This window comes from Procambarus clarkii, chromosome 17, assembly GCF_040958095.1.
Source record: "Procambarus clarkii isolate CNS0578487 chromosome 17, FALCON_Pclarkii_2.0, whole genome shotgun sequence".
NCBI lineage: Eukaryota > Metazoa > Arthropoda > Malacostraca > Decapoda > Cambaridae > Procambarus > Procambarus clarkii.
The window spans coordinates 49,274,318-49,300,436 of record NC_091166.1 but is presented as its reverse complement, the minus strand read 5'-3'; the positions used below and the strand labels follow the sequence as shown (position 1 = coordinate 49,300,436).

The window sequence follows — 26,119 nt, the reverse complement described above, 5'->3', positions numbered from 1 at the left end:
TTCAAGTCAAAATGCTTCAAGTCTACTTCTGGTGTAAGTAAGTCTCTAGTGTGTGGTGTAAGTAAGTCTAAAGTGTGTCCAACTGGCCCTTTCTCATACACAGTGGCTAATTGCTCGTTCATCCAGCCACAAACCTCCACTGTTAATGAATGACAACACTACACAAAACTTGATCTGTCAGGCAAAGCTCGTCCAGGCTGCGTCGTTTAGGTCGTGCGTCATTTATATACGCATTGTGTATTCAAAATTGGTACTGTTTCAAATTTAAATAATTATTATATACCTGTAACATAATTTCCAGTGTAGTTAAATCGAGGTTAAGTTACGGCTGCCAATTATTTGTATATGAAGTTCGCGGGTGAGACATTTTGCAACCCGTCTTCAGACCAAGTCCATTCCATCCAGCGGTCGACCCCACAGACGGATTCATAAATTTTTACGTGCTCTTCATTCAAAACAGGAATTTTCTCAAATATAAATTAATATTATAATATATTAGTATGTTGTGCATATATAGGCATTGGTTAGGTTAGGTGTTTAGGTTCTGTTGGCGATTATTTGTATTTGTAGTACGTGGAGGCAGCAGTTATAGTGTTGTGGTTCGAACAAAATTCGTCAGTGAAGCACTTGTTCCGGAAGTGTTCGAACGTCATCAGTTGTGAGTCGTGTGAAACCGTTTTTCATTCATAAACAGCTGGGGGTTTGGCGGCTGGATTAACGAGCTTGGATCTTTCTATGCGAGGACGGGCTGATTCAACCCGTCCTCCAAACAAAGATCCAAAAGTGATTCCATGCACCCGCCAAACCCCCTCTTTATGAATAAAAAACGGTTTACACACGACTCACAACTGATGACGTTCGAACACTTCCGGAACAAGTGCTTCACTGACGAATTTTGTTCGAACCACAACACTATAACTGCTGCCTCCACGTACTACAAATACAAATAATCGCCAACAGAACCTAAACACCTAACCTAACATAACCTACGCCTAACTATACAAAGAAATATTTATGTATAATACTAATTTATATATGAGAACAACCCAATTTTTAATACACAGTATGTTAAAATTGATGAATGCGTCTGGGGATGTATTCAGTGGTGCAGTGGAGGTGGCAGGTACAGGGGTGGTGGTGATGGCAGGTACAACAGTGGTGGTGGCAGGTACAACAGTGGTGGTGGCAGGTACAAAAGTGGTGGTGGCAGGTACAAAAGTGGTGGTGGCAGGTACAAAAGTGGTGGTGGCAGGTACAACAGTGGTGGTGGCAGGTACAACAGTGGTGGTGGCAGGTACAGCAGTGGTGGTGGCAGGTACAGCAGTGGTGGTGGTGGCAGGTACAGCAGTGGTGGTGGTGGCAGGTACAGCAGTGGTGGTGGTGGTGGCAGGTGCAACAGAGGAGGAAAACGCGCCTAAGTGCACGTATACTTTACTGCTTGTCTAAACAGCCATTAAGTTTGAGATCAACGACTCCTGCGATCTGCTGGACCAGCCGGACTTCACAGTAAACCGAATATTCTCAGTTTAGGTTAAACATTAACTTGCTGCATGTTAAACCACCATTTTACACTCATATGACTGAGGCTCTAATTCCAGGCGTCAGTTTTGTGTTCGAATCTCTGACTCTTGAAACGAGTTATCTCCAGGCACTAGGCTGTGTTCGTCCACGGTGCCTTTAAACCTACGTTTAAACTGACGAAAGTTTTCTTTGGTGTTCAATTCAAAATCTACATTTCTTCAAGTACATAATACAATGATTGTACACAATAGTGTTAAGTTATACGTATCCTTAGCCATTCCCCAAGATGAAATGGTTATTTTTGTTTCTATATGCACTTTAATCATCGTCTGGGGTCGAGTGCACACACTCTTTAAGTAGCAGCTCTCTTACCCTAACCATGATGGACGGACGAACAAATATATATATATTGCTAAGAATTGTAATCTGTTATTAATACATTACTTCCATCACCCGCTGGTCGGATACTCTCTCGCTACACCGTGTGTGGATCCCTGCCTTTGGATGATAGAAGAAATTGTATGTATGGTAGATATCATTGCAGTTATATGTGTCTGTCTGTGGTAGAATGAAACACAAATTGTATCTATATTCCAGGAATTAGCTTAGTCATCCTTCTCTGTACACACAATAATTTTTTTCTATAGTACGGTGACCAGAACTGTGTGACGTACGTGTAACAGGACAGACAGCAACACATTGTAAAGGTTTTCTTTTTTAGCATTATCAAACAAGGCTCAGGGAGAAGACTCGGGGACATTGTTACTGGCGTCAGGTACTTGATAATGATAAATGGGTGGTATTTTGTCTTTGTTAGAGAAGAACTTGGTATTGTGTATCTTCCCTTCTTCCTCATTACCATCTTGGCATGTCTTTGAGCAGCCTGGGGGAGGCACTGTCCACAGAACTGCCACCAAATTTAGTAGACTTGAGAGAAAGTGAAATTCACACTAGTTAATCCAACTATCATCAAATTACTATGCAGGACGAACCACACATATATTACTAGACACTAACAATAAGTCTGCTAGATTTGTTAAAGTCTAGCAGACTTCTAGACGTTGCTGCTGCTAGGCTGCTGTTGTTGTTTTAGATTCAGCCACTCGGAACAAAAAGTTGCAAGTAGCACGGGTTATGGTGAGCCCGTAGTGGACTTACCTGGCACAGGAGCGGGGCTGTAACAAGCAGCACGGGGTAGGGTGAGCCCGTAGTGGACTTATATTGTTGCTAGGCTACGGCTTGGCTACAAGTACCTCTGAGAGTTTGCACCGCCTGCTGAAGCAGATCAAACCCACATGTAAACTCTCTTAGCAGAACTATTCACATACTTTACATCACTGTAACAGATGCAAACTAATTTCAGAATGAACATACCTTTTTTTGCAAATGTTCATGAAAGGTGTAAGTATTGTTTCAAAATGATGTACTGCCAGATATCTTAGTCAGATATGAAAAGTTTGCTTACTGTAGGTAGAGCACGTACATGGTTGTAAACCTTCCACGGGATGGGTGTGGGGTCCTCACCCTCCCACGGGATGGGTGTGGGGTCCTCACCCTCCCACGGGATGGGTGTGGGGTCCTCACCCTCCCACGGGATGGGTGTGGGGTCCTCACCCTCCCACGGGATGGGTGTGGGGTCCTCACCCTCCCACGGGATGGGTGTGGGGTCCTCACCCTCCCACGGGATGGGTGTGGGGTCCTCACCCTCCCACGGGATGGGTGTGGGGTCCTCACCCTCCCACGGGATGGGTGTGGGGTCCTCACCCTCCCACGGGATGGGTGTGGGGTCCTCACCCTCCCACGGGATGGGTGTGGGGTCCTCACCCTCCCACGGGATGGGTGTGGGGTCCTCACCCTCCCACGGGATGGGTGTGGGGTCCTCACCCTCCCACGGGATGGGTGTGGGGTCCTCACCCTCCCACGGGATGGGTGTGGGGTCCTCACCCTCCCACGGGATGGGTGTGGGGTCCTCACCCTCCCACGGGATGGGAGTGGGGTCCTCACCCTCCCACGGGATGGGTGTGGGGTCCTCACCCTCCCACGGGATGGGTGTGGGGTCCTCACCCTCCCACGGGATGGGTGTGGGGTCCTCACCCTCCCACGGGATGGGTGTGGGGTCCTCACCCTCCCACGGGATGGGTGTGGGGTCCTCACCCTCCCACGGGATGGGTGTGGGGTCCTCACCCTCCCACGGGATGGGTGTGGGGTCCTCACCCTCCCACGGGATGGGTGTGGGGTCCTCACCCTCCCACGGGATGGGTGTGGGGTCCTCACCCTCCCACGGGATGGGAGTGGGGTCCTCACCCTCCCACGGGATGGGTGTGGGGTCCTCACCCTCCCACGGGATGGGTGTGGGGTCCTCACCCTCCCACGGGATGGGTGTGGGGTCCTCACCCTCCCACGGGATGGGTGTGGGGTCCTCACCCTCCCACGGGATGGGTGTGGGGTCCTCACCCTCCCACGGGATGGGTGTGGGGTCCTCACCCTCCCACGGGATGGGAGTGGAATGCATGATTAGTAAATTGGACTGCATGTAACTGGCTCACTATATGTATATGTTGTTCAGCTTAGGGACTGTTGTGGTCCAGTTCTTGAATCAATTGTGCTATAAAATACTATAAATATATCAATTAAACCATATAACTAGCTCAACAAGATTCTAACTTGCTCCTCTAAATAATTTTTGTTTTGGGGGTAATTTCTAAACCCATAATCTGCCACTTTTAAATTAAATATAATAAGAATCACAATTTCCCCACCATATTTGAAGCTCTTGATAAAATAGAAGGATTGTGACAATCTTTTCCTTGCTTCTCGTGCCTCAAACCTCGTTCAAATGTTAGAAGCACACGGCATCAAGCTGGATTATTAACACAAAAATAGTTAGTGTAAATGGAGTTAAGTGAGGGTGTGAGAGACCATTGTGAGCGGGGTGCCGCGGGACTCTGTACTGGTACCTCTGCTCTTTACAATTATTATATATATATATTATATATATATATATATATATATATATATATATATATATATATATATATATATATATATATATATATATATATATGTCGTACCTAGTAGCCAGAACGCACTTCTCAGCCTACTATGCAAGGCCCGATTTGCCTAATAAGCCAAGTTTTCCTGAATTATTATATTTTCTCTACTTTTATTCTTATGAAATGATAAAGCTACCCATTTCATTATGTATGAGGTCAATTTTTTTTATTGGAATTAAAATTAACGTAGATATATGACCGAACCTAACCATCCCTACCTAACCTAACCTAACCTATCTTTATAGGTTAGGTAGCCGAAAAAGTTAGGTTAGGTTAGGTAGTCGAAAAACAATTAATTCATGAAAACTTGGCTTATTAGGCAAATCGGGCCTTGCATAGTAGGCTGACAAGTGCGTTCTGGCTACTAGGTACGACATATATATATATATATATATATATATATCTATATATATATATATATATATATATAATTATATTATATATATATATATATATATAATTATATTATATATATATATATATATATATATATATATATATATATATATATATATATATATAATTATATTATATATATATATATAATTATATTATATATATATATATATATATATATAATTATATATATATATATATATATATATATGTATATATATATATATATATATATATATATATATATATATATATATATATATATAATTAGACGGGAGTGAACAGCAATCTTGTCATGTTTGAGACACTACTAAAATTGGGTGATAAATAAATTCGGATGAAGACTCGAAAATCGCTTCAAGACGATCTAGATAGACTTTTGAAAATGGACGAAATATTGGTAGATGTGGATAAATTTTGACACATGTAAAGTTCTGAGCTTAGGAAATAAACAGAGTGCCGAGATATCAGCTGGACAATGATGAAACTGAGACCAACACGGAAAACAGACTTAGGAGTAATAATTAAAACCTTAAACCAAAACGTAAAAAAAAAAAAATCAATTGTACAGAATAAATCCAATGGGAAACTGGGATTTATTTTTAGAATTGTTAGCAACATTTAACGTTATTCTTCAGCTTTTATATAAATTGGATAAGTTTATCCAATTGTTTATATAAGAGATTTGTGGAACCAATTACCGCGTAACATAATAGAAGTAGGAACCCTTGATTGTTTCAAGCGTAGTTTAGACATACATAAAATTGAGATGAGGTGGATATAAATAGAAGTTGCCTCGTATAGGCCAACAGGCCTTCTGCAGTTACCGTCATTCTTATGCTCTCTATCTTCCTCTTACTGGTCCCCATTTACATTATTCCGCTGAGTTTTGGTCGCCATTCTATAAAATACCTACAAATTCACTTACACGCGTTCAGTGAAGAGTAACAAAATTATTCCCACGGATTAGAAATCTTCCTTACGAATAGATTAATAAACCTTAATTTACGCTCCTCTAGAGAGACAGAGTAAATGGTGACATGATTGACGTATATAATTAGATGAAAAGGTATAACAAATGGGATATAAATATACCCATTATTGTGTAAAACTGATATGATCAAACCACACATATCAGAAGATGAAGGAACGATAAAACTTATCAAGATAACAAGGCAAAGAGAGACTTAGAGTTCCCAAAGCCCAAATAAGAGACAAAATCGGACCAAAAGCCAATTATAACGATCTTTATATCTAAGTGAACAGCCTCGTTGTTGAGTGCTGCGTGTCGACGGTCACTGAACCCCGTGATGATGAGGATGATGAGCCGGGGACGCTGTTATTCATCATGCAAACACGTCACGAGGCGATGAATAAACTTAGTCCCGTCAAATAAATCTCCAGGTGGGGTGGGAGCGGCTCCGGCCACACGTAACGTGACGGCCGGCTGGTTCACGAGACATTACGGCCACACGTAACGTGACGGCCGGCTGGTTCACGAGACATTACGGCCACACGTAACGTGACGGCCGGCTGGTTCACGAGACATTACGGCCACACAATCTGACAGTTATGTCTGAATTACAGTAAAGTGTGAGACCTTAGTGAACGTGAGGCGTTGATGGTAACTTTCAGTAGGTGAGTCAGTCACTGTCCACACACTACCCGTCAACAGGTGAGTCAGTCACTGTCCACACACTACCCATCAACAGGTGAGTCAGACACTGTCCACACACTACCCATCAGTAGGTGAGTCACTGTCCACACACTACCCATCAGTAGGTGAGTCACTGTCCACACACTACCCATCAGTAGGTGAGTCACTGTCCACACACTACCCATCAACAGGTGAGTCAGTCACTGTCCACACACTACCCATCAACAGGTGAGTCAGTCACTGTCCACACACTACCCATCAACAGGTGAGTCAGACACTGTCCACACACTACCCATCAACAGGTGAGTCAGACACTGTCCACACACTACCCATCAACAGGTGAGTCAGTCACTGTCCACACACTACCCATCAACAGGTGAGTCAGTCACTGTCCACACACTACCCATCAACAGGTGAGTCAGTCACTGTCCACACACTACCCATCAACAGGTGAGTCAGTCACTGTCCACACACTACCCATCAACAGGTGAGTCAGTCACTGTCCACACACTACCCATCAACAGGTGAGTCAGTCACTGTCCACACACTACCCATCAACAGGTGAGTCAGTCACTGTCCACACACTACCCATCAACAGGTGAGTCAGTCACTGTCCACACACTACCCATCAACAGGTGAGTCAGTCACTGTCCACACACTACCCATCAACAGGTGAGTCAGTCACTGTCCACACACTACCCATCAACAGGTGAGTCAGTCACTGTCCACACACTACCCATCAACAGGTGAGTCAGACACTGTCCTTGTAGCCTACAACTCCTAATGAGACATTAAATATTCACCGAGCACTTTTCCCAGGCCGAAAACCTGGCGCGCATCCCGCGTGTCACCGCCAAAGAATTTACCCGCTAAGAAAATCATTACCACCACCGCACATCCTCCTCACGTTTATCTAAATAGAAATTTAATTCATTGTGGCCAACAATGAGGCAGAGAAGGAGCTCATTTGACTAAAATATCACACACACACTCGTCGCAATTTTAAAGTCGTTGACACCGTTTAAATACAGAGAAAATACGCACAACACACTCAAGTACACATGGTCTCGGCCTCGAGCTATTAGGCAAGAAATGCTCTCGACTCGAGTCAAATCGGAGGGGACAGAACTCTGTCTGAGAGAGAGTGAGAGAAAAAGGGGGGGAGGGGGGGGGGGGGGGGGGAGAAGGAAGCGAAAGACTGAGAAGAGAAAAAAATTGATAGATTAAACCATTTTCTCTGCATTAAATATATTTTAACGATTTTCTTTGCGTTATAAATTATATTTTACGACACTGTAATGACGTTGAGTGATAGTTTAACGGCCGCAAACACTTTGAAACTGGATACCTCTTCCTGGCAGGCAGGAGGTGGTCATTGGTGGCCGCAGCTCTGACGTCACGACCCACGGTAGCCAATCACTGACTTCAGCAACACTGACCCTATGACGTACAAGGGTTAACACAGCAACAACCAGCGGTCAGGTGTTTCAGAACAAACACAACATACCAGCACTAAGAAGATGACCTAAGAAGATGAAGCAGCGGGATATGATCACAACATACAAGATACTGACGGGAATACACAAAGTGGACAAGGACAGACTATAAATTGAGACAAAGTAGAAGCTAGAAACGTAAATGAGTCGAAGAAATGTAAGGAAATACTGCGACCCTGTACGGGAGGTCTGCAAGTGGAATGCACCAAATGAAGAAGTTGGGAAAGCCACCTCCATCCACGACTTTAAGGCCAGATGCGATAAATAATTCGAAAGTCAGAATAGTTAAATTATAACGCACAAGGTACAACCTCACTCTCCCGTAGTCAGTGATAGGTAAGTTTTGATAGGTAACAAGGGAGCCACCTGGTGGCCGGAGCCACCTGGTGGTTCAAGGGCATACTCAAATAGTTTTAAATTTTCATCCTTCACATGTACGAGAATTATACAATTAATTAACATAACCTAACGAGGCCAAACCAAACCTATGCTAACCTAACGAACCATACCCTAACCTAACCTTAGCCTAACCTAACCTAACCTAACCATACCCTAACCTAACCTTAGCCTAAATTAACCTAACCATGGAGAAGATAATAGCACTAATTACAAACTGGTTTTGAATTGTCTGCCTCAAGTGTACCTCCTCCCTGAGGCCAGGTGGATCTTAGAGGACCGAGTCAGGGGCTTTATTTCAGATGCATTTTCTATTTAATTAACAAGACAAGTGTAAGACAGACAAACACTGACTGCGAGACCTCAGTACCAGCCATCCCCCCCCCCCCGCCCTCGGGCCCCGGGGGGGGGGAGACTTCCGCCTCCACATAAAAACATAATAACGGAGGAAAAGATGGTCATAGATATCAAAAATATTAGAGACTAAGTGTCACTTGTTCGTTCCCTGACGTTCACAATGTAATGATATAGTGAACGTACAGCACCGCCACACACACTCTTGCACCACCACACTCCACACACACACACACACACACACACACACACACACACACACACACACACACACACACACACACACACACACACACACACACACACACACACACACACTCACACTCACACTCACACTAACACACTCATACACTCACACAGAGTGGTTGACAAATGGAATGCACTAGGAAGTGATGTGGTGGAGGCTGACTCCATACACAGTTTCAAGTGTAGATATGATAGAGCCCAGTAGGCTCAGAAATCTGTCTGTACACCTGTTGATTGACGGTTGAGAGGCGGGACCAAAGAGCCAGAGCTCAACCCCCGCAAACACAACTAGGTGAGTAGACACTCCCACACTCCACAACAGGGCACAAACTGGCCACAGGGGGAAACAAATCTTGCTAGAGAGCAGAACACAGGGAAACAGCGGGGCAGACCAACTTAACAATAGAACAGAGGAGTACTACAGAGGGAGATACCAGAGGCTGCCCACACCTGGTATTCCCCTCTGTAGCCTCTACACAAACAAATAGTGACTGCTTCACAATACCCTCCTCCCCCCCTAACAGAGTCGGTAATGCAGCCACACAAACTGCATTGTAATTGAACTTCTTTCAATCTTACCTGTAACCTACCAGGTGTCGAATACACATGATGTATTCGACACCTGCGCTGGCCCGAGGTCCTTTAAGAAGCTAATACACTGTTACACGCTACCCACTACAAGGCCCCGGGCCAACGCAGAAGCAGGACCGAATGACCCTGTAACAGGAACGGAAGCAGACAGAAGAATATAAGCAGCCAACATTTCACACTATGTTGATACATTTAATACCGTATCAATGTCCCTTATGTAATGTCATTCATCCCTATGTTAGCTATTCATCCATGTACACATATATACACATTTGTGTGTCTCCTTCTTTGACAGGGGTAAGATAGCTGCTATAGAAATTGGTGTGTTATTAAGCACTTATAACCACTGAAAGTGATTATTAAGAGGCTTTTACAAGCTCAGGTTATAGTTACATTACAACATTGTATAACTGATGCATTACATGGTCAGTCTTGGGTACAAGTTCAATATATCATCAAGTGTTCCAGTACTCATATAGTATTTACAGAGTTCAGCATACCTCAGCCCAGGAGGGCGAAAGTCAGTCAATATTGGACATTCTACAATATAATGTTCATTTTACTATTATAACCTATACAATAATCAATATAATCCACACATTCTACAATAGAAGCAGGGTGGAGACCAAGGTAGCAAGATGAAAGGCCAGAGGAAACACTGGATGACATTATAGTCCCCGTGGAAGAAGTGAAATAATCCCGAGGGAACTAGATATGACAAAATTAACGAGGGCCACAACAAATCTCACCCCTGGCTGCTGATGGAGGCACCTAAAGTGCTCTAGTCCCCCGTTGTCGAACATTTTTGAATAAAACACTTGCGACAAAGTCTCCCAGATGTCTGGGAAAAGGGCAAACGTTAGACCCACTATTCAGGTGGCAGCGACGGCCAACCAGGAGACGTGATCGCGGTGTAAACAAACATTTACATCACAAATGGAGGAAAAAGGTGGAGCGGAATTGATCACGGAGACGAGACGGTGGAAGGCTTCCTTGCATTACAAGACCAAATGTATTATTCACTGTGAGTTAGTAAACACCAACATGACCCCACTGCATTGTTCATGGGGTTTTGATAGTGTGTTTGGTGAAGAGTGTAAAGAGGACTTACGAGAAGGGGAGGGAGGGAGGGAGGGAGGGAGGGAGGGAGGGAGGGAGGGAGGGAGGGAGGGAGACAGAGACAGAGACAGAGACAGAGAGAGAGAGAGAGAGAGAGAGAGAGAGAGAGAGAGAGAGAGAGAGAGAGACAGACGAAGTTAAACACAAACCATTGCAACTGGAATGATGGTTGCAAGGTGTTTAGAATACGGGTGGTATCTCTGAAGACAGACCCCCATAGAGACGGGTAGAGGTTGGTAGACAGGCATTCACACAAGCAGACAGGCAAGCAGGCAGACAGAAAATCCAGCAGGGATGCCAGGCCACAGTTCATCTTCATAACATCAGCGCGCGCGCACACCACTTCTCAAGCGATGGTGGTATAGTGGTGAGCATAGCTGCCTTCCAAGCAGTTGACCCGGGTTCGATTCCCGGCCATCGCAATCTTGTTTTGTTCCTGAACCCGTTTTCTATCTTAGCAACCCATCTCCCACCCATAGGATGGATTTGGGGTCATTGCATGGGTCGATGTTATTTTAGGGACGCGAGGTCACACTGAGGGGCTTGGGGGTCATATACAAGGGCGCATTTCGACAGCTGTCTTCAGGCTAGGCTCGTTAAACCGGCCCCCCAACGTGCATTCATCTCTTAATTAATGGACTGCGTATCCAAAATTAATTTTTTCGCAAATATAAGGTAATACTATTTCATACAAGAATGTGCCAAGTAGCTAGCCTAGGTTCGATTAGGTAGTTTGGTTTTATTGGCGATTATTTGTATTTATAATACAGTACCAACCCGTCCTCGACTCAAGTCCATTACATCCAGCGGTCGACCCCACAGACGCATTCATAAATTTTAACATGCTGTTCATTCAGAACAAGAATTTTCTCAAATATAAATTAATATTATAATATATTAGCATATTGTGTATATATATATAGGCATAGGTTAGGTTAGGTTAGGTGTTTAGGTTCGGTTGGCGATTATTTGCATTTGTAGTACGAGGTTAAGCATTTATAGCGATGTGGTTCGAACAAAACTCGTCAGTGAACCACTTGTTCCGGAAGTGTTCGAACGAAATCGGTTGTGAGTCGTGTGTAAACCGTTTTTCATTCATAAACAGGGGGTTTGGCGGGTACATGGAATCACTTTTGGATCTTTGTTTGGAGGACGGGCTGTACAGTACGTGGGTGAAGCATTTACAGCGTTGTGGTTCGAACAAAAGTCGTCAGCGAAGCACTTGTTTGAAGAGTGTTCGGACGTCATCAGTTGTGAGTCGTGTGTAAATCGTTTTTCATTGATAAACAGCTGGGGTTTGGCCCGTGCATGGAATGGACTTCGGCCTTTGTTTATGAGGACGGGCTGGACCGCTCAGCCCGTCCTCCAAACAAAGACCCAAAAGTGATTCCATGCACCCGCCAAACCCCAGCTGTTTATCAATGAAAAACTGTTTACACACGACTCACAACTGCTGGCGTCCGAACACTTCCGGAACAAGTGCTTCTCTGACGAATTTTGTTTGAACCACAACGCTGTAAATGCTTCACCCACGTACTACAAATACAAATAATCGCCAACAGAACCTAAACACCTAACCTAAGCCTATGTATGCACAATGTTATTATAATAATTTATATTTGAGAAAATTCCCGTTTTGAATGAACAGCTTGTTAAAATTTATGAATGCGTCTGAGGGGTCGACCGCTGGATGGAATGGAGTTGGTCTGAATACTGGTTGACTGAACCACACACTCGTGCTTATAAACAAGGGCCATTACCTCTTTAATCCACCTAGCAAACCCCCCCTGTTTATGAAAGCAAAACGGTTTGCAAACAACTCAAAACTGATGATCTAATATTTCTCTTAGAGTGCCTCGCCGGATGACTGTGCGAATAGCAGTGAGAGAGGGAGGGAGGGAGGGAGTAGAAGGCAGGCATCCCGATAAACAGTAAGGCAAGCAAGCAGGCAGGAGAGGTAGGCAAGTAAGGAAACACTAGGGAGGGAGGCAAGTAAGTAGGTAAAATTGAACCAGAGCTCAACCCCCTTTAAACACAACTAGGTGAGTACAACTAGGTGAGTACATAAGCAAACAGGCCACAGTTCACCACCACAACACACACTCTCTCCTCACTCCCATCAAGCGATGGTGGTATAGTGGTGAGCATAGCTGCCTTCCAAGCAGTTGACCCGGGTTCGATTCCCGGCCATCGCAATTGTTTAGTTCTTGAATTCATTTTGTGCCTAACTTACCTTGCTACCAGGATCAGTCTGGGATCATTTATGGGGGTTGGGCAATTAAGTCATTACACTACTTAACGGTCCAGGACGGACAGAAAGAAAAGGCTCCATCTTCTGATATGTGGTTTACTTCAAGTACGTTTATCGAGACAATAAAGTCAAATTCAAATTTTTATTCAGGCAAAGTACATACATAGATGACGCGTTACAAACATAATGTTGGATTTATATATAGAGCTTAGTACATACAATACCTAAAGCCAGCAGTACGCACAGCGTTTCGGGCCAAAAAGAGGGGGATCTTAGGCGTTTCCTTAATTCATGTTGTTTACCTCAATAGTTTATAGTCTCTCGTCAGGGGTCAGATCATCTAGTAACGAGAGCTGTTGAGACTCGGTTGGTGAACACGCCCTGGAAGCTGACATTGAGTTCCTCACAAATCTCCTTATCATTTCCTGTAAACTCGCCCCCCCTCCCCCTTTTTCGTAACCTTGTTATTGTCGTTTTCCTACTTGCTTCGTTATGTAAGAGTTTCGGTCGATTTTTTTGCTTTGAAAGCAATATTATTTTCCTAGTTTCTTTCCGACAATCTGAGAGAGAGAGAGAGAGAGAGAGAGAGAGAGAGAGAGAGAGAGAGAGAGAGAGAGAGAGAGAGAGAGAGAGAGAGAGTGAGTATGAGTGAGTGAGTGAGTGAGTGAGTTTACACCTGTTTGTTGCCCCCCCCCTACCTTTGACCCACTGCCCAAAATATTCTCAACACTGGGAACACTCTCCCGTTATGCCTCAATATTCCAAACGGATGTCTGGAGGGACACACGGAAACTTTCCACAACAAGTTGCGTTCTTTAGGACTCAAAATCAAATTGCGGGAGAATTAACTAGACACAGGAAATCATTTATCAACTTTATAAATAATTACTTTACAACAAATAAATTCTAGACTACTAATTCCTACCTAGAGGCAATGGGCTAATTGAGGTATTACTATTTACGTAATTCACCAGCCCTTTACCTTCTCCGTGCAACTACTCTACAGCCACATTGATGATTTGATGATTCCCACACTTAACTAATAATTTATCTGACGCCTTCAGGGAAGCCTATGCCCCCCCCCCCCTGGGGGTAGGAACTCCAATCATTTCAAACCAAATATCGATGCCCTGGCCCTTGGCCAATGGGTGCCAGGTACTAACCTGGGGAAAACTCCGCCTCTCAGGTCTAGTCCAATCACTCGAAGCCCAGACCTGGTACCCCTGGCACCGTCAACCAATGAAATAAAAGCCCTCGCTCTTGGCCAATGAAAGGCTTGACAACTACCCGGAGGCGGGTTTCTCACAGAAACTGTGAGTAACTCTGCGGTTACAATCAGATTGTGTGATTTAACCTGTTTAATTATCAGGGGAAAGCGGTAAGCCAATACTTTATAGCACTCTGAAGGGGGTCGGGATTGAACGCCGACCTGCATGAAGAGAGACCGTCGCTCTACCGTCCAGTCCAAGTGTCTGGACTGCTTGAGAACAAGCCTAGACTATGGCCAGCCGCTCAAGTGGCAAACTTGAGATCAAAGTTTTATGGTGCCTGGCGTTTTATGGATTGTTCCGTCGGCCAGGGGGGAAGGGGGGGGGGGCAGAGAGGGGACGAGAAGGGAAGGGGAAGCGAGACCTGATACAGGAGGCCTTTACGTGTATTCACCTAGTTGTGTTTGCTGGGGTTGAGTTCTGCTCTTTCGGTCCGCCTCTCAACTGTCAATCAATCAACTGTTACTAACTACTTTTTGTCCCCCCCCCCACACACCGCCAGGAAGCAGTCCGTAACAGCTGTCTAACTCCAGGTACCTATTCTACTGCTAGGTAACAGGGGGCATCAGGATGAAGGACACTATGTCCATTTGTTTCCGCCGGCACCGGGATCGAATCTGGACCCTAGGATTACGAGTCCTAAGCGCTGTCCACTCAGCCATCCAGGCCCACTGGATGGCTGGGGGTGTGCGTGACCGTGCGCGAGTGTGCGTGAGTGTGCGTGAGAGAGAGTATCATGTTATAACCGCCTGCCTGCTTGAGGTCGTTGCCCTCTGTTGAGTTTCGTGTTAATGAACACGACACTTGTTTTTTGGCTTCATATTCTTTTTTTTATTTCGTACACGTGCGTGTTTCCCGCGTGTAAATGTTTATTTACCTTTCATTTCTTTGTCTTCACACTTACACCTACTAGTTTTCCTCCTCCTAACTTATCATTCAGAGGCTGTCACCACTCACCTCAGGGACCTCTTGACCAATCATTACAAACCTTAAACATTCTACACTGAATGTTCCCATCACAGATAAACAGCTCCACACCTCAGAGTTCACTCACTAACTTGCTTTACCGGTGGTTATCAAAGCACATTAAGATATTAAGCCATCCGGCTTACCACACTGGTTTTTATTACTTCTTTATGCAGGGAGCCGGTCGGCCGAGCGGACAGCACGCTGGACTTGTGATCCTGTGGTCCTGGGTTCGATCCCAGGCGCCGGCGAAAAACAATGGGCAGAGTTTCTTTCACCCTATGCCCCTGTTACCTAGCAGTAAAATAGGTACCTGGGTGTTAGTCAGCTGTCACGGGCTGCTTCCTGGGGGTGGAGGCCTGGTCGAAGACCGGGCCGCGGGGACACTAAAAAAAACGAAATCATCTCAAGATAACCAAGATCCGTAACAACCAAAAACCCCACCTGGAAGACGAGCATTAGTTCAACGTGGTGACTTTTCTCTCGTGTTATCATATTTACATGTCAAACTGTGTATTAACTGTGGATTGAACTGGCATCGATAACTGCCTCATCTCCTCCGTTCCACTTATGATTACTTCCGTGTGCTTCATCTGTTTCCTGTTATGTCCTCTCCTACTGTTGATTTAATTTGAAATTGTTTAATATGTACTTCGTCAAAACCCCCTCTTAGTATCTTGTACGTTCTTATCATGTCTTGCCTACTCCATCTTTCCTATTCTATCTTCTGGCTTTATTTTGCGCATGTTCAGTAGATTTTCCGCATGTTCAGTAGATTTTGCGCATGTTCAGTAGATTTTGCGCATGTTCAGTAGATTTTGCGCATGTTCAGAGTCAGCATCAACCACCCTTACACTCTTTCTAAAACCCTTGTAAAACATGAACCCTATTTTATACATATATATAAATAACAACAACAACAATACACAGAGAATAATCACACCAACGTGACTGTGCATCAATGAGAAAATCCGGAGGAGCCGTGGTGAGGGTTCGAACCTATTCGGCGAGTGTCCACACACACGCGCCTCAGGAAACCCTCGAGTATTCACTAGAAGTCCAGGATGCAATCCTTATTACCATGTCGTGGTCTAGTTGCTAGAAGTGTGTGTGTGTGTGTGTGTGTGTGTGTGTGTGTGTGTGTGTGTGTGTGTGTGTGTGTGTGTGTGTGTGTGTGTGTGTGTGTGTGTGTGTGTGTGTGTGCGCGCGCGCGCGCGCGTGCGTGCGTGCGAGCATGGGAACATCCACCGCATAGGTTCAAGCCCTCGTCACTGCTCCTACGGATTTTCTCAGTAATAATAATAATAATAATGACCTCTCGTAAGCTTTCAGCCTTAATACTAGATAATTATCTCCAAGAAACATCACTTTACAAAGTCTGACAAATATGTCTTAGAGCGCCGCCCTGCTTGACTAAGCATGACATTGGAGCCAAGAGGCGGTAGGTCGCAGCAACACCCTAATCACCATGTTTCCCAGGCCGTACACACGGTAATTAGTGCGTCAATGGCAGGAAAACTGTTCAAGGAAAAGCTGTTTCATAACAGTCGAAGGGTTATAAGCGTTCACTGTGGCTGCCAGGGGCCTGGCAGGACTTGAGCAGCGGGACCCACCACCAGGGAACGGTAGGGGGGACGGCAGGGGGGGACAGCAGGGGGGGGGACGGCAGGGAGGGGGACGGCAGGGAGGGGGACGGCAGGGGGGGGACGGCAGGGGGGGGGGACGGCAGGGGGGGGGGCGGCAGGGGGGGGCGGCAGGGGGGGGGACGGCAGGGGGGGGGGCGGCAGGGGGGGGGGACGGCAGGGGGGGGACGGCAGGGGGGGGACGGCAGGGGGGGACGGCAGGGGGGGGACGGCAGGGGGGGACGGCAGGGGGGGAAGGCCAGGGGGGGAAGGCCAGGGGGGACGGCCAGGGGGGGACGGCAGGGGGGGACGGCAGGGGGAACGGCAGGGGGGACGGTAGGGGGGACGGCAGGGGGGACGGCAGGGGGAGAAGGCAGGGGGGGGGACGGCAGGGGGGGGGACGGCAGGGGGGACGGCACGGGGGGAAGGCAGGGGGGACGGCAGGGGTGGGACGGCAGGGGTGGGACGGCCAGGGGGGGACGGCAGGGGGGGACGGCAGGGGGGGACGGCAGGGGGGGACGGCCAGGGGGGACGGCAGGGGGGGACGGCAGGGGGGGACGGCAGGGGGGCGGTAGGGGGGACGGTAGGGGGGACGGCAGGGGTGGGACGGCAGGGGTGGGACGGCAGGGGTGGGACGGCAGGGGGGGACGGCCAGGGGGGGGACGGCAGGGAGGAACGGCAGGGGGGGAGACGAAGTACACTGTACAGGTGCACTAGCTGAGCATCCTTAAAATAGACTAATCTTGTAGTAAGAGGAAACAGGACCCAACAGACGGTGTTTTAGTCACCGTACGGCGCAAGCCGGAACATAAACAGTGAACGTAAACAGTTTTTACCGTAAACAGTATATCCCCGTGGAATATAAACGGTAAACGTAGTCAACTTGCAACAGTGGATGTCCTCACTGCCTTCGGCCTGAGGACCGAAGGTAGTACTGATCGCGAGGATCCTGCAGACTCAACACTGGTTATAACATATGTAACCTCTGAATACGGGAACAGCACCAGAGCCCAGGCATAACCCAGTATGGTGCGACGCATCGACGGGTCCAGTCGTCGCGTCGACGACGACGACGAAGCTATGGAATAGATGGGGCAGCCATGGTCCACCTTAGACAGCCACGGTCCACCCTAGACAGCCACGGTCCACCTTTGACAGCACAAGACAGCACTACAAACACTCACTGCCTAATACATTCCATCTGTTAACTACCCTGACACTGAAAAAGTTCTTGCTAATGTGTCTGTGGCTCATTTGGGAACTCAGTTTCCACTTGTGTCCCACTGTGTTGTTCGGCACAAGCACACACAGAGTGTGTGTGTGTGTGTGTGTGTGTGTGTGTGTGTGTGTGTGTGTGTGTGTGTGTGTGTGTGTGTGTGTGTGTGTGTGTGTGTGTGTGTGTGTGTGTGTGTCTGACACACACACACAGTGTGTGTGTGTGTCTAACACACAGCCACTGTGTGTGTGTGTGTGTGTGTGTGTGTGTGTGTGTGTGTGTGTGTGTGTGTGTGTGTGTGTGTGTGTGTGTTGAAAGACACAGTGTGAGTGTTTTCAGCTCCCCGGGAAATATAAGACAAGACTAATAATTTAGTTTGGAGGTGACATAAGGTGACCAAGTCAAGCCGGCGCCAACGTCGACCCTAAGCGCTCTGGGGACTACCATAACGCGACAAGATAAGGAGCGACATGTTTTCACAGTGAGTGTAATAGCACAAGTCTTGCATTCTTGTACAAGAGTTCTTACAAAGTTGTGCACGTAAACTTAGGTAGAGTCTTAGTTGTGGCGAATTTGCAGCAGCCGTGTTTGGTAGCAAGTTGGAGGTGTAACAGAGATCTCCAGCCCGTCCTCCTAAGGTAACCAAACGTCAAGAAACTGTCGTACTAAGGTGCCCTTATCATAACCTACCAGAGATAAACAGAAAACGGGACAGTATGTCAACTTCGCGAGCCGTTAATTTTTTATTACGACAATTTTTGGCCTTAGAATATACGTCAAAATGCGATGCTTTGTTAGGAGAACGGGACAGGAATTCAGCAGAGTGAACTCGTCCACACTCATAACAGACAGGAGAAGAGAGATCATGAAGAACGGAATAGCGCCAGAAACAATGGCCTGGGAAACACGTCCATACTGACGATATTGGTCAGAAAGAAGTACCAAGTCGCACTCTTAAGCGTACGACGAGAGGAAGCTCTCGAGAACAAATTCTGCCAGTGCCATGAAGGCCAAAAAATACAGCTGGGCTAAAATAGTACACTTATAGGTAGTGCCGTAGATCTTTTCCAGATAAACAGACCATACGAATGTTAACCACCAAACCCAGAGGGACGTCGGTCCTGCTGCCTGTGACAATTACAACAGCCAAATTGAGAATGGAACAGGCAACGATGAGGTTCAAAAAACTACATACGACTACATTTACCACAGGTTCAAAAAGTATCATGACAACTTGTGGATAATGAAACAAAAATTCTTTGGAGAAGTGTTTTGTGTATCATGTATTTTATATGGGAACAACTCCTTCAAGCCAGTTCTTGGAGGACAGTTGTCGCCTCCCAAATACGAATATAAATATGCAACAAATACTGTAAGGTGCACGAAGGGAGATGACTGAGAACCTCAGGGTACACCATCCGAGCCCCCCCACCGTGGAATTACAAAGGGACAAGGCAAACTGAAGCGAGATCAGTGTAGGGAGCTGAAGGCGAGTGTGTAAGCCAAAGAGGCCAGAATCACTGCGAAACTTTAAAATATGTAAGACAAGAGGTTAGAGGAGAATTGGAACTGACGACTGAGAAAGACCAACAACAGATCGACATTAACTACACCACGGAGAGAAAGGACAGGCACAACCGGTGAAACTAATTTACCGGCATTCTTACAGATCTTCCAGATACAGAGGGGAAGGGGCAGTGACAGTACCAGAGGAGATGTGGCACCTCCAACTCTCACGTTTGGCTGCAGGAATAACTCTGTGTGTCACAGCACGTGCCTTCCACCACGGCACGTACTTTAGGTCCCCCATGCACGGCCAGCGGCAGGATGTTATTGGGCACGGCCACAGCCAGCCGGAGAGGGGAGTAGAGTCAACCACGCCCATTCGAGGGCGGCTGACAAAGAGCCCGCACACCGCACCATGGCAGCACTCATGGCGGGCTGGCTCCACTATATGACGTCAGCCTACCATCACCTTCACTAAACAATCCAGTCTCTCAATTTGCCTATCTTAAGTTTCGCCTCTGGCAGATATCAATCCCAGGCACGGTGGCTCTGGTAGATATCTGTACATGTTTCCCATTCAAACTACAAAAAATATTCAGGCTTTGTTGACATCATTTTAATGGATTTCAGAAACCGCTGGTAAACATATGACCACAGCTAGGAAACCTCTTAGTCTAATCGAGGCCTCCGAGGTCAACTACTGCCTTTAACCAGGCTGCAACCCTCAACAATGGCCTAACTACCAGATACCTATTGACTGAACAGATGCATCATCTGAAAGAAAATCTTACCCAACCGTTGTGTCCTGGCTGGAGACTGATACCGGATCTCTTGGGTATGAGCCGAGGACGTAGACTACTCTGCTGCAGGACCCAAAAGTACTAATGCACTTGTAAGCATTTCAAAGTACTAAACTACTGCCGCATTAAGTAATAAAGTTGTACAGTAAGGTACCAGCAACGCGTTCCCGCGTGAGACACCTTGGTTACTCTCATAGCATTATTTAGTAAAACTTTCTTTCATTATCTTAGCGTAATATCTCATTTAAACACTGACTAATAAAAAAATTATATTTGTCCCTTTTTGTGTGTTTGTAGGGGGGGGGGGTTTGTTTACTACCTGACGGCTGGGGTTGGCTCTCGACCGGTTCGTTGGTTCCTTTACCAGTTTATGGTGACACTATTATTAGTGATTTACTGATTATTTTTATATTACTCTTATTACAATCAATTATTATTTATTATTATTATTTATTATTATTATTATTATTATTATTATTAAACTGAATATAAAGTGCAGCTCACACTTTCAGTGACTGCGTGGCCTGTGTGTAGCCGATGTGACTGGCCGACACGTGTATGTATATATGTATGTATGTATATATTATTTGACAACGATCACAAAGAGCATACCATTGCTAAGCGTCTACGCAACTCCCTCCATTAACTAATATATCGCCTATTTGACGTTATCGACACCAACGTTACAAATGCAATGTATTAAGAGAATTAACTACTGATAAATATCCACATTTTCTATGCATCGACCCACGAAAGGTTGGGTGGGGGTGGCTGTAGGACCAGCCAACCACACCACGAGGCTGTAGGACCAGGATAAGGGCACTTTAATACGACAATTTCTTGACGTTGGGAAACCTTAGGAGGACGGGCTGCAGGAACTGTACCGGGTACAGAGGAGCGCGGAGAGTAGTACATGAGGCGGACTGAAGCAGGTACAGGCAACGGCTGTACTGGGTGCAGGAGACGGCTTTTACGCAGAATAGAAATCACTGCACCGGAAAACATACTTTACCAGGTAGATGAGACAGACTGCGGCAGGTAGACTAGGCTGCCCGCACCAGGTAGATGAGAGATCACACCAGGTAGATTACCTGGTGAATTACCTTGCCCAAAACGCGATGCGTGTTAGCAGCGGCTTTGCAAGAATGTAAAAATACGGATCTTATGTAATCTCTACATACCCATTGTACCTTCTTGTAAATAAATAAAATATCATATTATTATTATTATTATTATTATTATTATTATATTATATTATTATTATTATTATATTATTATTTAGACATTACAAGGTAGACAGGCCGCGTATTCAACCGTAGCCTTGTGCTTTCAAAATATATAGCCTCCATTACCTAAATGTTACGATTTCATAGTCAACATTGTGCTCCCTCGCGCGCGCACACTTACCTAAAAACAAACGCTTCGATAACCACTCGCAGACGGAACAATTTGAAAGACGACTGAACTTAATGAAAGTAAAGTAAGGGAGGAGCTAAGCAGCCATGACAGAGCACAAAGCACGGAAGGTGATTGGTTGGGATGGCAGTGAAGGAACCAATCAGAATAGTTTTCCTCCTTCATGATTCTCGTTGACACACTAAAGTGCTGAGTCAGTGTTGTATGGTGATGTCATTATTTTGTATGGTGGTGTTCGGAATGTGTTCGTATGCTTGTATCTATCACTGTATGCTTGTTAAAGCATACATCTACCATCCATTGATAGATACATACATTGATAGATAGGGAGCCGGTCGGCCGAGCGGACAGGAACCTGGACTTGTGATCTTGTGGTCCCGGGTTCGATCTCGGACGCCGGCGAGAAACAATGGGCAGAGTTTCTTTCACCCTATGCCCCTGTTACCTAGCAGTAAAATAGGTATCTGGGTGTTAGTCAGCTGTCACGGGCTGCTTCCTGGGGGTGGAGGCCTGGTCGAGGACTGGGCCGCGGGGACACTAAAGCCCCGAAATCATCAAGATAACCTCAAGATACAAGCTTCCGAGCTTGTGTCTTTGACAAAGTTAATTGAAAGTAATTCGTGTGGCTGCCATACTCATGATCTATATACTGGAAAAACTTGTGGGTTATTTTCCGTTTAGTGACCCCGATACATATGTACGTATTTATGTAATTATTATAATAATAATTCATAATTACAATAATAATTCATTGTGTCGGGGACAGGAAGATAGGTTATATATACAGTACATGTTAGGCTTATATACCGAGGTTCCTCCTCCCCCAAGATGCAGCTCCACAACTAGCTGACTTAACTCCTGCGGGTACCTGTTTACTGCTAGGTGGACAGGGACATGAGGTGAAAGGAAACGCGCCCAACCATTTCTGTGCCGCCTGGGATTCGAACCCGGAAATCTCGATTGGGAGTCGGGAACGAATCCAACTGTACTACATTGACCTCTCTAAATAAATGTACTCCTGTAACTACACGTAGTTACACATTATTGGCTATAGTGTACATACCGAGGGGGGTAGAAATAGCCTAAGCTATTTAGGCTATTATTGCCTAAGCTATTCTATCCCTTTGAGATGTATTTCTTTCTTATCTCAATAAACATACTTGAAGCGTACATATCCAAGTCCCTGTTTGTGCCTACAATAGCCTAACAAGTTGAGTGATATGTTTAAAAGGTCGCTAACACAGTTCAAATCTATAAATAAACTGGTGTGTTGAGGAGAGTGGCCTCGCCTTCACCAAGGTCACCATCCCCGGTACCTCCACACTGGTGACACATTCATCACTGTATTCTACTGTTGTGTATATATTCATCATTCTATAGTTGCTGGCTCTACAACTGCTTAGGAATTACCATCATATCTGTTACAATATGGGCCAACACTACACCAGCTTTGTTAGTTATTAACTAATAATGTAATTACTTTGCATAATCTAGGCTATTATTAATGTTAGTTTGTTATAAAGAAACACTTCGCTAATGCCAACAGCTGTTTATCAAAAACAAACATGTCTTGTATACAATTGTCTTGCCCGAGCAGAGACGCATCAGTTTAAGGATCTTGCATATTTACCGATGTTAGATCAACACAAGATAACGCAGCAACCCGTCCTCAGACCTAGTCCATTCCATCCAGCGGTCGACCCCAAAGACGCATTCATCAATTTTAATATGCTGTTTATTCAAAACATGAATTTTCTCCAATATAAAATAATAATAATAATATATATTAGCATATTTAAGCATTGGTTAGGTTAGGTGTTTAGGTTCTGTTGGCGATTATTTGTAATTGTAGTACGTGGGTGAAGGATTTACAGCGTTGTGGTTCGAACAAACGTCGTCAGCGAAGCACTTGTTCCGGAAGTGTTCGAACGTCATCAGTTGTGAGTCATGTGTAAACCATTTTTCTTTTATAAACAGGGGGGGGGGGGGGGGGGGGTTGGCGGGTGCATGGAATGAACATTGGCCTTTGTTTATGAGGACGGGCTTAATTAGTGAGAAATAAAATGGGCAACACCAACCATATCAGTCGTGTGGTGTAGCAGAGAGCTTCTATCTGCACGTCCAAGTACTGTACACATCCTTTGTGAACCCCATTCTTGAGTATGCTGCCCCGGCATGGAATCCTTACGTAGAGAAACAAAACAAAATTAGAAAAGATCCTAAGGTATGCAACAAGGCTTGTTCCTCGGCTCAGTGGAATGAGCTGCGAAGACAGATTGAAGGGACGGTCTCACATTACACAGAATTACACTAGAGGAAATAAGGAATAGGCCAGACATGATAACGACCTTCAAGATACCAAGGGGACTCGACTAAGTAGGCATACAAGCAACGTTCAAAGGTAACATTAGATCAAGAGGACATTATTAGACGCTGGACATGGAGAAGCAAGTCGCCGAGACGTCAGGATGAACGTCTTCACTTGACGAGACGTACGGGAGGACGTCGGACACCACCAGGAAGCTTTCCAGGAAAATTCCCCTCATCAGTTTTATATGTAAATATGATACACGCCACCAAACACACCCCTTCATTGTTACCGACAACCCAGGTGAGTACACCTAGGTGAGTACAACCTGGTGAGTACACCCAGGTGAGTACACCCAGGCGAGTACACCCCGACGAGTACACCCAGGCGAGTACACCCAGGCGAGCACACCCAGGCGAGTACACCCAGGCGAGTACACCCAGGCGAGTACACCCAGGCGAGAAAACACACACACACACACACACACACACACACACACACACACACACACACACACACACACACACACACACGAACAAGGAAAATTGCAAATCCAAACAATTAGAATTACAGCAGCAGCAAGGACGGCAGCAACAGGGGCGGGGGCGTCGTAGAAAATGCGGGAACTATAAATATATCTGTATTGTAATAACTCGTGACAGGTAAGTGTACATGTTTTAGATTCGGCAACGCTGAACAAAAAGTTCCAAGTAGCACGGGTTATGGCGAGCCCGGAGTGGACTTACCTGGCACAGGAGCGGGGCTGTAACTGTCCTGTGTACATTAATTGATGAAGATTACGCCACCCAAAAGGTGGCATGGGCATGAATAACCCGTACCCGTGTACATGTTTATTGCTTTCTTATGATGTTAAGGTGATGAAGATGATGTGGAGGAGGAGGAGGAGGTTGGTGAGGTGATGTAGGAGGAGCTTCATCTGTACATAACTCCAGCAGCCGCATAAACTGGAATGTTTACTGAAATAGTCAAGGAAAAGTTGCTTCATAACTGCGAGGGGGGCCGAAGCAGCTGTCTGTCTGTGCCCCAGGAGTGTGTTCCATACACCTTCCTTCCCCCTTCACCTACTCTCTCAATCCCCACCAACTTTCCATACCCCCCTCCACCACCACTATGTTCCCACACGCTCATCCACTGATGAAGATTAAGCCACCACATAGCAACACACACATCCTCTTCCTAGGTAAATTATAATCCTCCCACGTACACCCTACTCCGCCACACCTTACTGCCATGCACACTTGACTATAGTTACTCCTACAGGACCTACACACACAACCCCCCCCCCCACACACACACACACACCCTCCTCACCCAACTCCCACACACCTCTCCCACCCCTGACCCAACGCCAACAAGCAATATTCTGTCCAAATGATTTACACATTTTCCTCCTAGTTTGGACTTTCACAAACGTCCTCTCAAGTTTCTTGTTTATGGTTCTCAACCTCTTATTTATATTTAGATATATATATATATATATTATATATATATATTATATATATTATATATATATATTATATATATTATATATATATATTATATATATATATATATTATATATATATAATATATATATTATATATATATATAATATATATATATATTACATATTATATATATATATATTATATATATATACACACATACATACATGAGGAGAGAGAAAAAGGAGAAGAGAAAAAAGAGAGAGTGCTCACCTAGTTGTGCTTGCGGAGGTTGAGCTTTGGCTCTTTGGTCCCGCCTCTCGACCGTCAATCTACTGGTGTACAGATTCCCAAGCTTCTCAAGCTCCATCATATCTAAATTTGAAACTGTGTACGGAGTCAGCCTCCACCACATCACTTTCTAGTGCATTCAATTTACTAACTACTCTAACACTGAAAAAGTTCTTTCTAATGTCTCTGTGGCTCATTTGG

General features: G+C 45.5%; 1 protein-coding gene and 2 non-coding genes across 3 annotated transcripts in view; 2 read left to right on the top strand and 1 right to left on the bottom strand.

The window, feature by feature from the left end:
• Nucleotides 1-26,119, bottom strand: part of LOC138365551 (uncharacterized) — an 80,601-nt gene that overhangs the window by 25,752 nt on the left and 28,730 nt on the right. Inside the window, exon 10 of the mRNA XM_069325993.1 lies at nucleotides 23,953-24,057. Coding sequence (XP_069182094.1) covers nucleotides 23,984-24,057 — 74 coding nt within the window. The 3' untranslated portion in view covers nucleotides 23,953-23,983. The remainder of the gene's footprint in view (nucleotides 1-23,952; nucleotides 24,058-26,119) is intronic.
• TRNAG-UCC (transfer RNA glycine (anticodon UCC)) lies at nucleotides 11,180-11,251 on the top strand. The gene has a single exon. It is a non-coding gene; the product is annotated as a tRNA-Gly (tRNA).
• TRNAG-UCC (transfer RNA glycine (anticodon UCC)) lies at nucleotides 12,953-13,024 on the top strand. The gene has a single exon. It is a non-coding gene; the product is annotated as a tRNA-Gly (tRNA).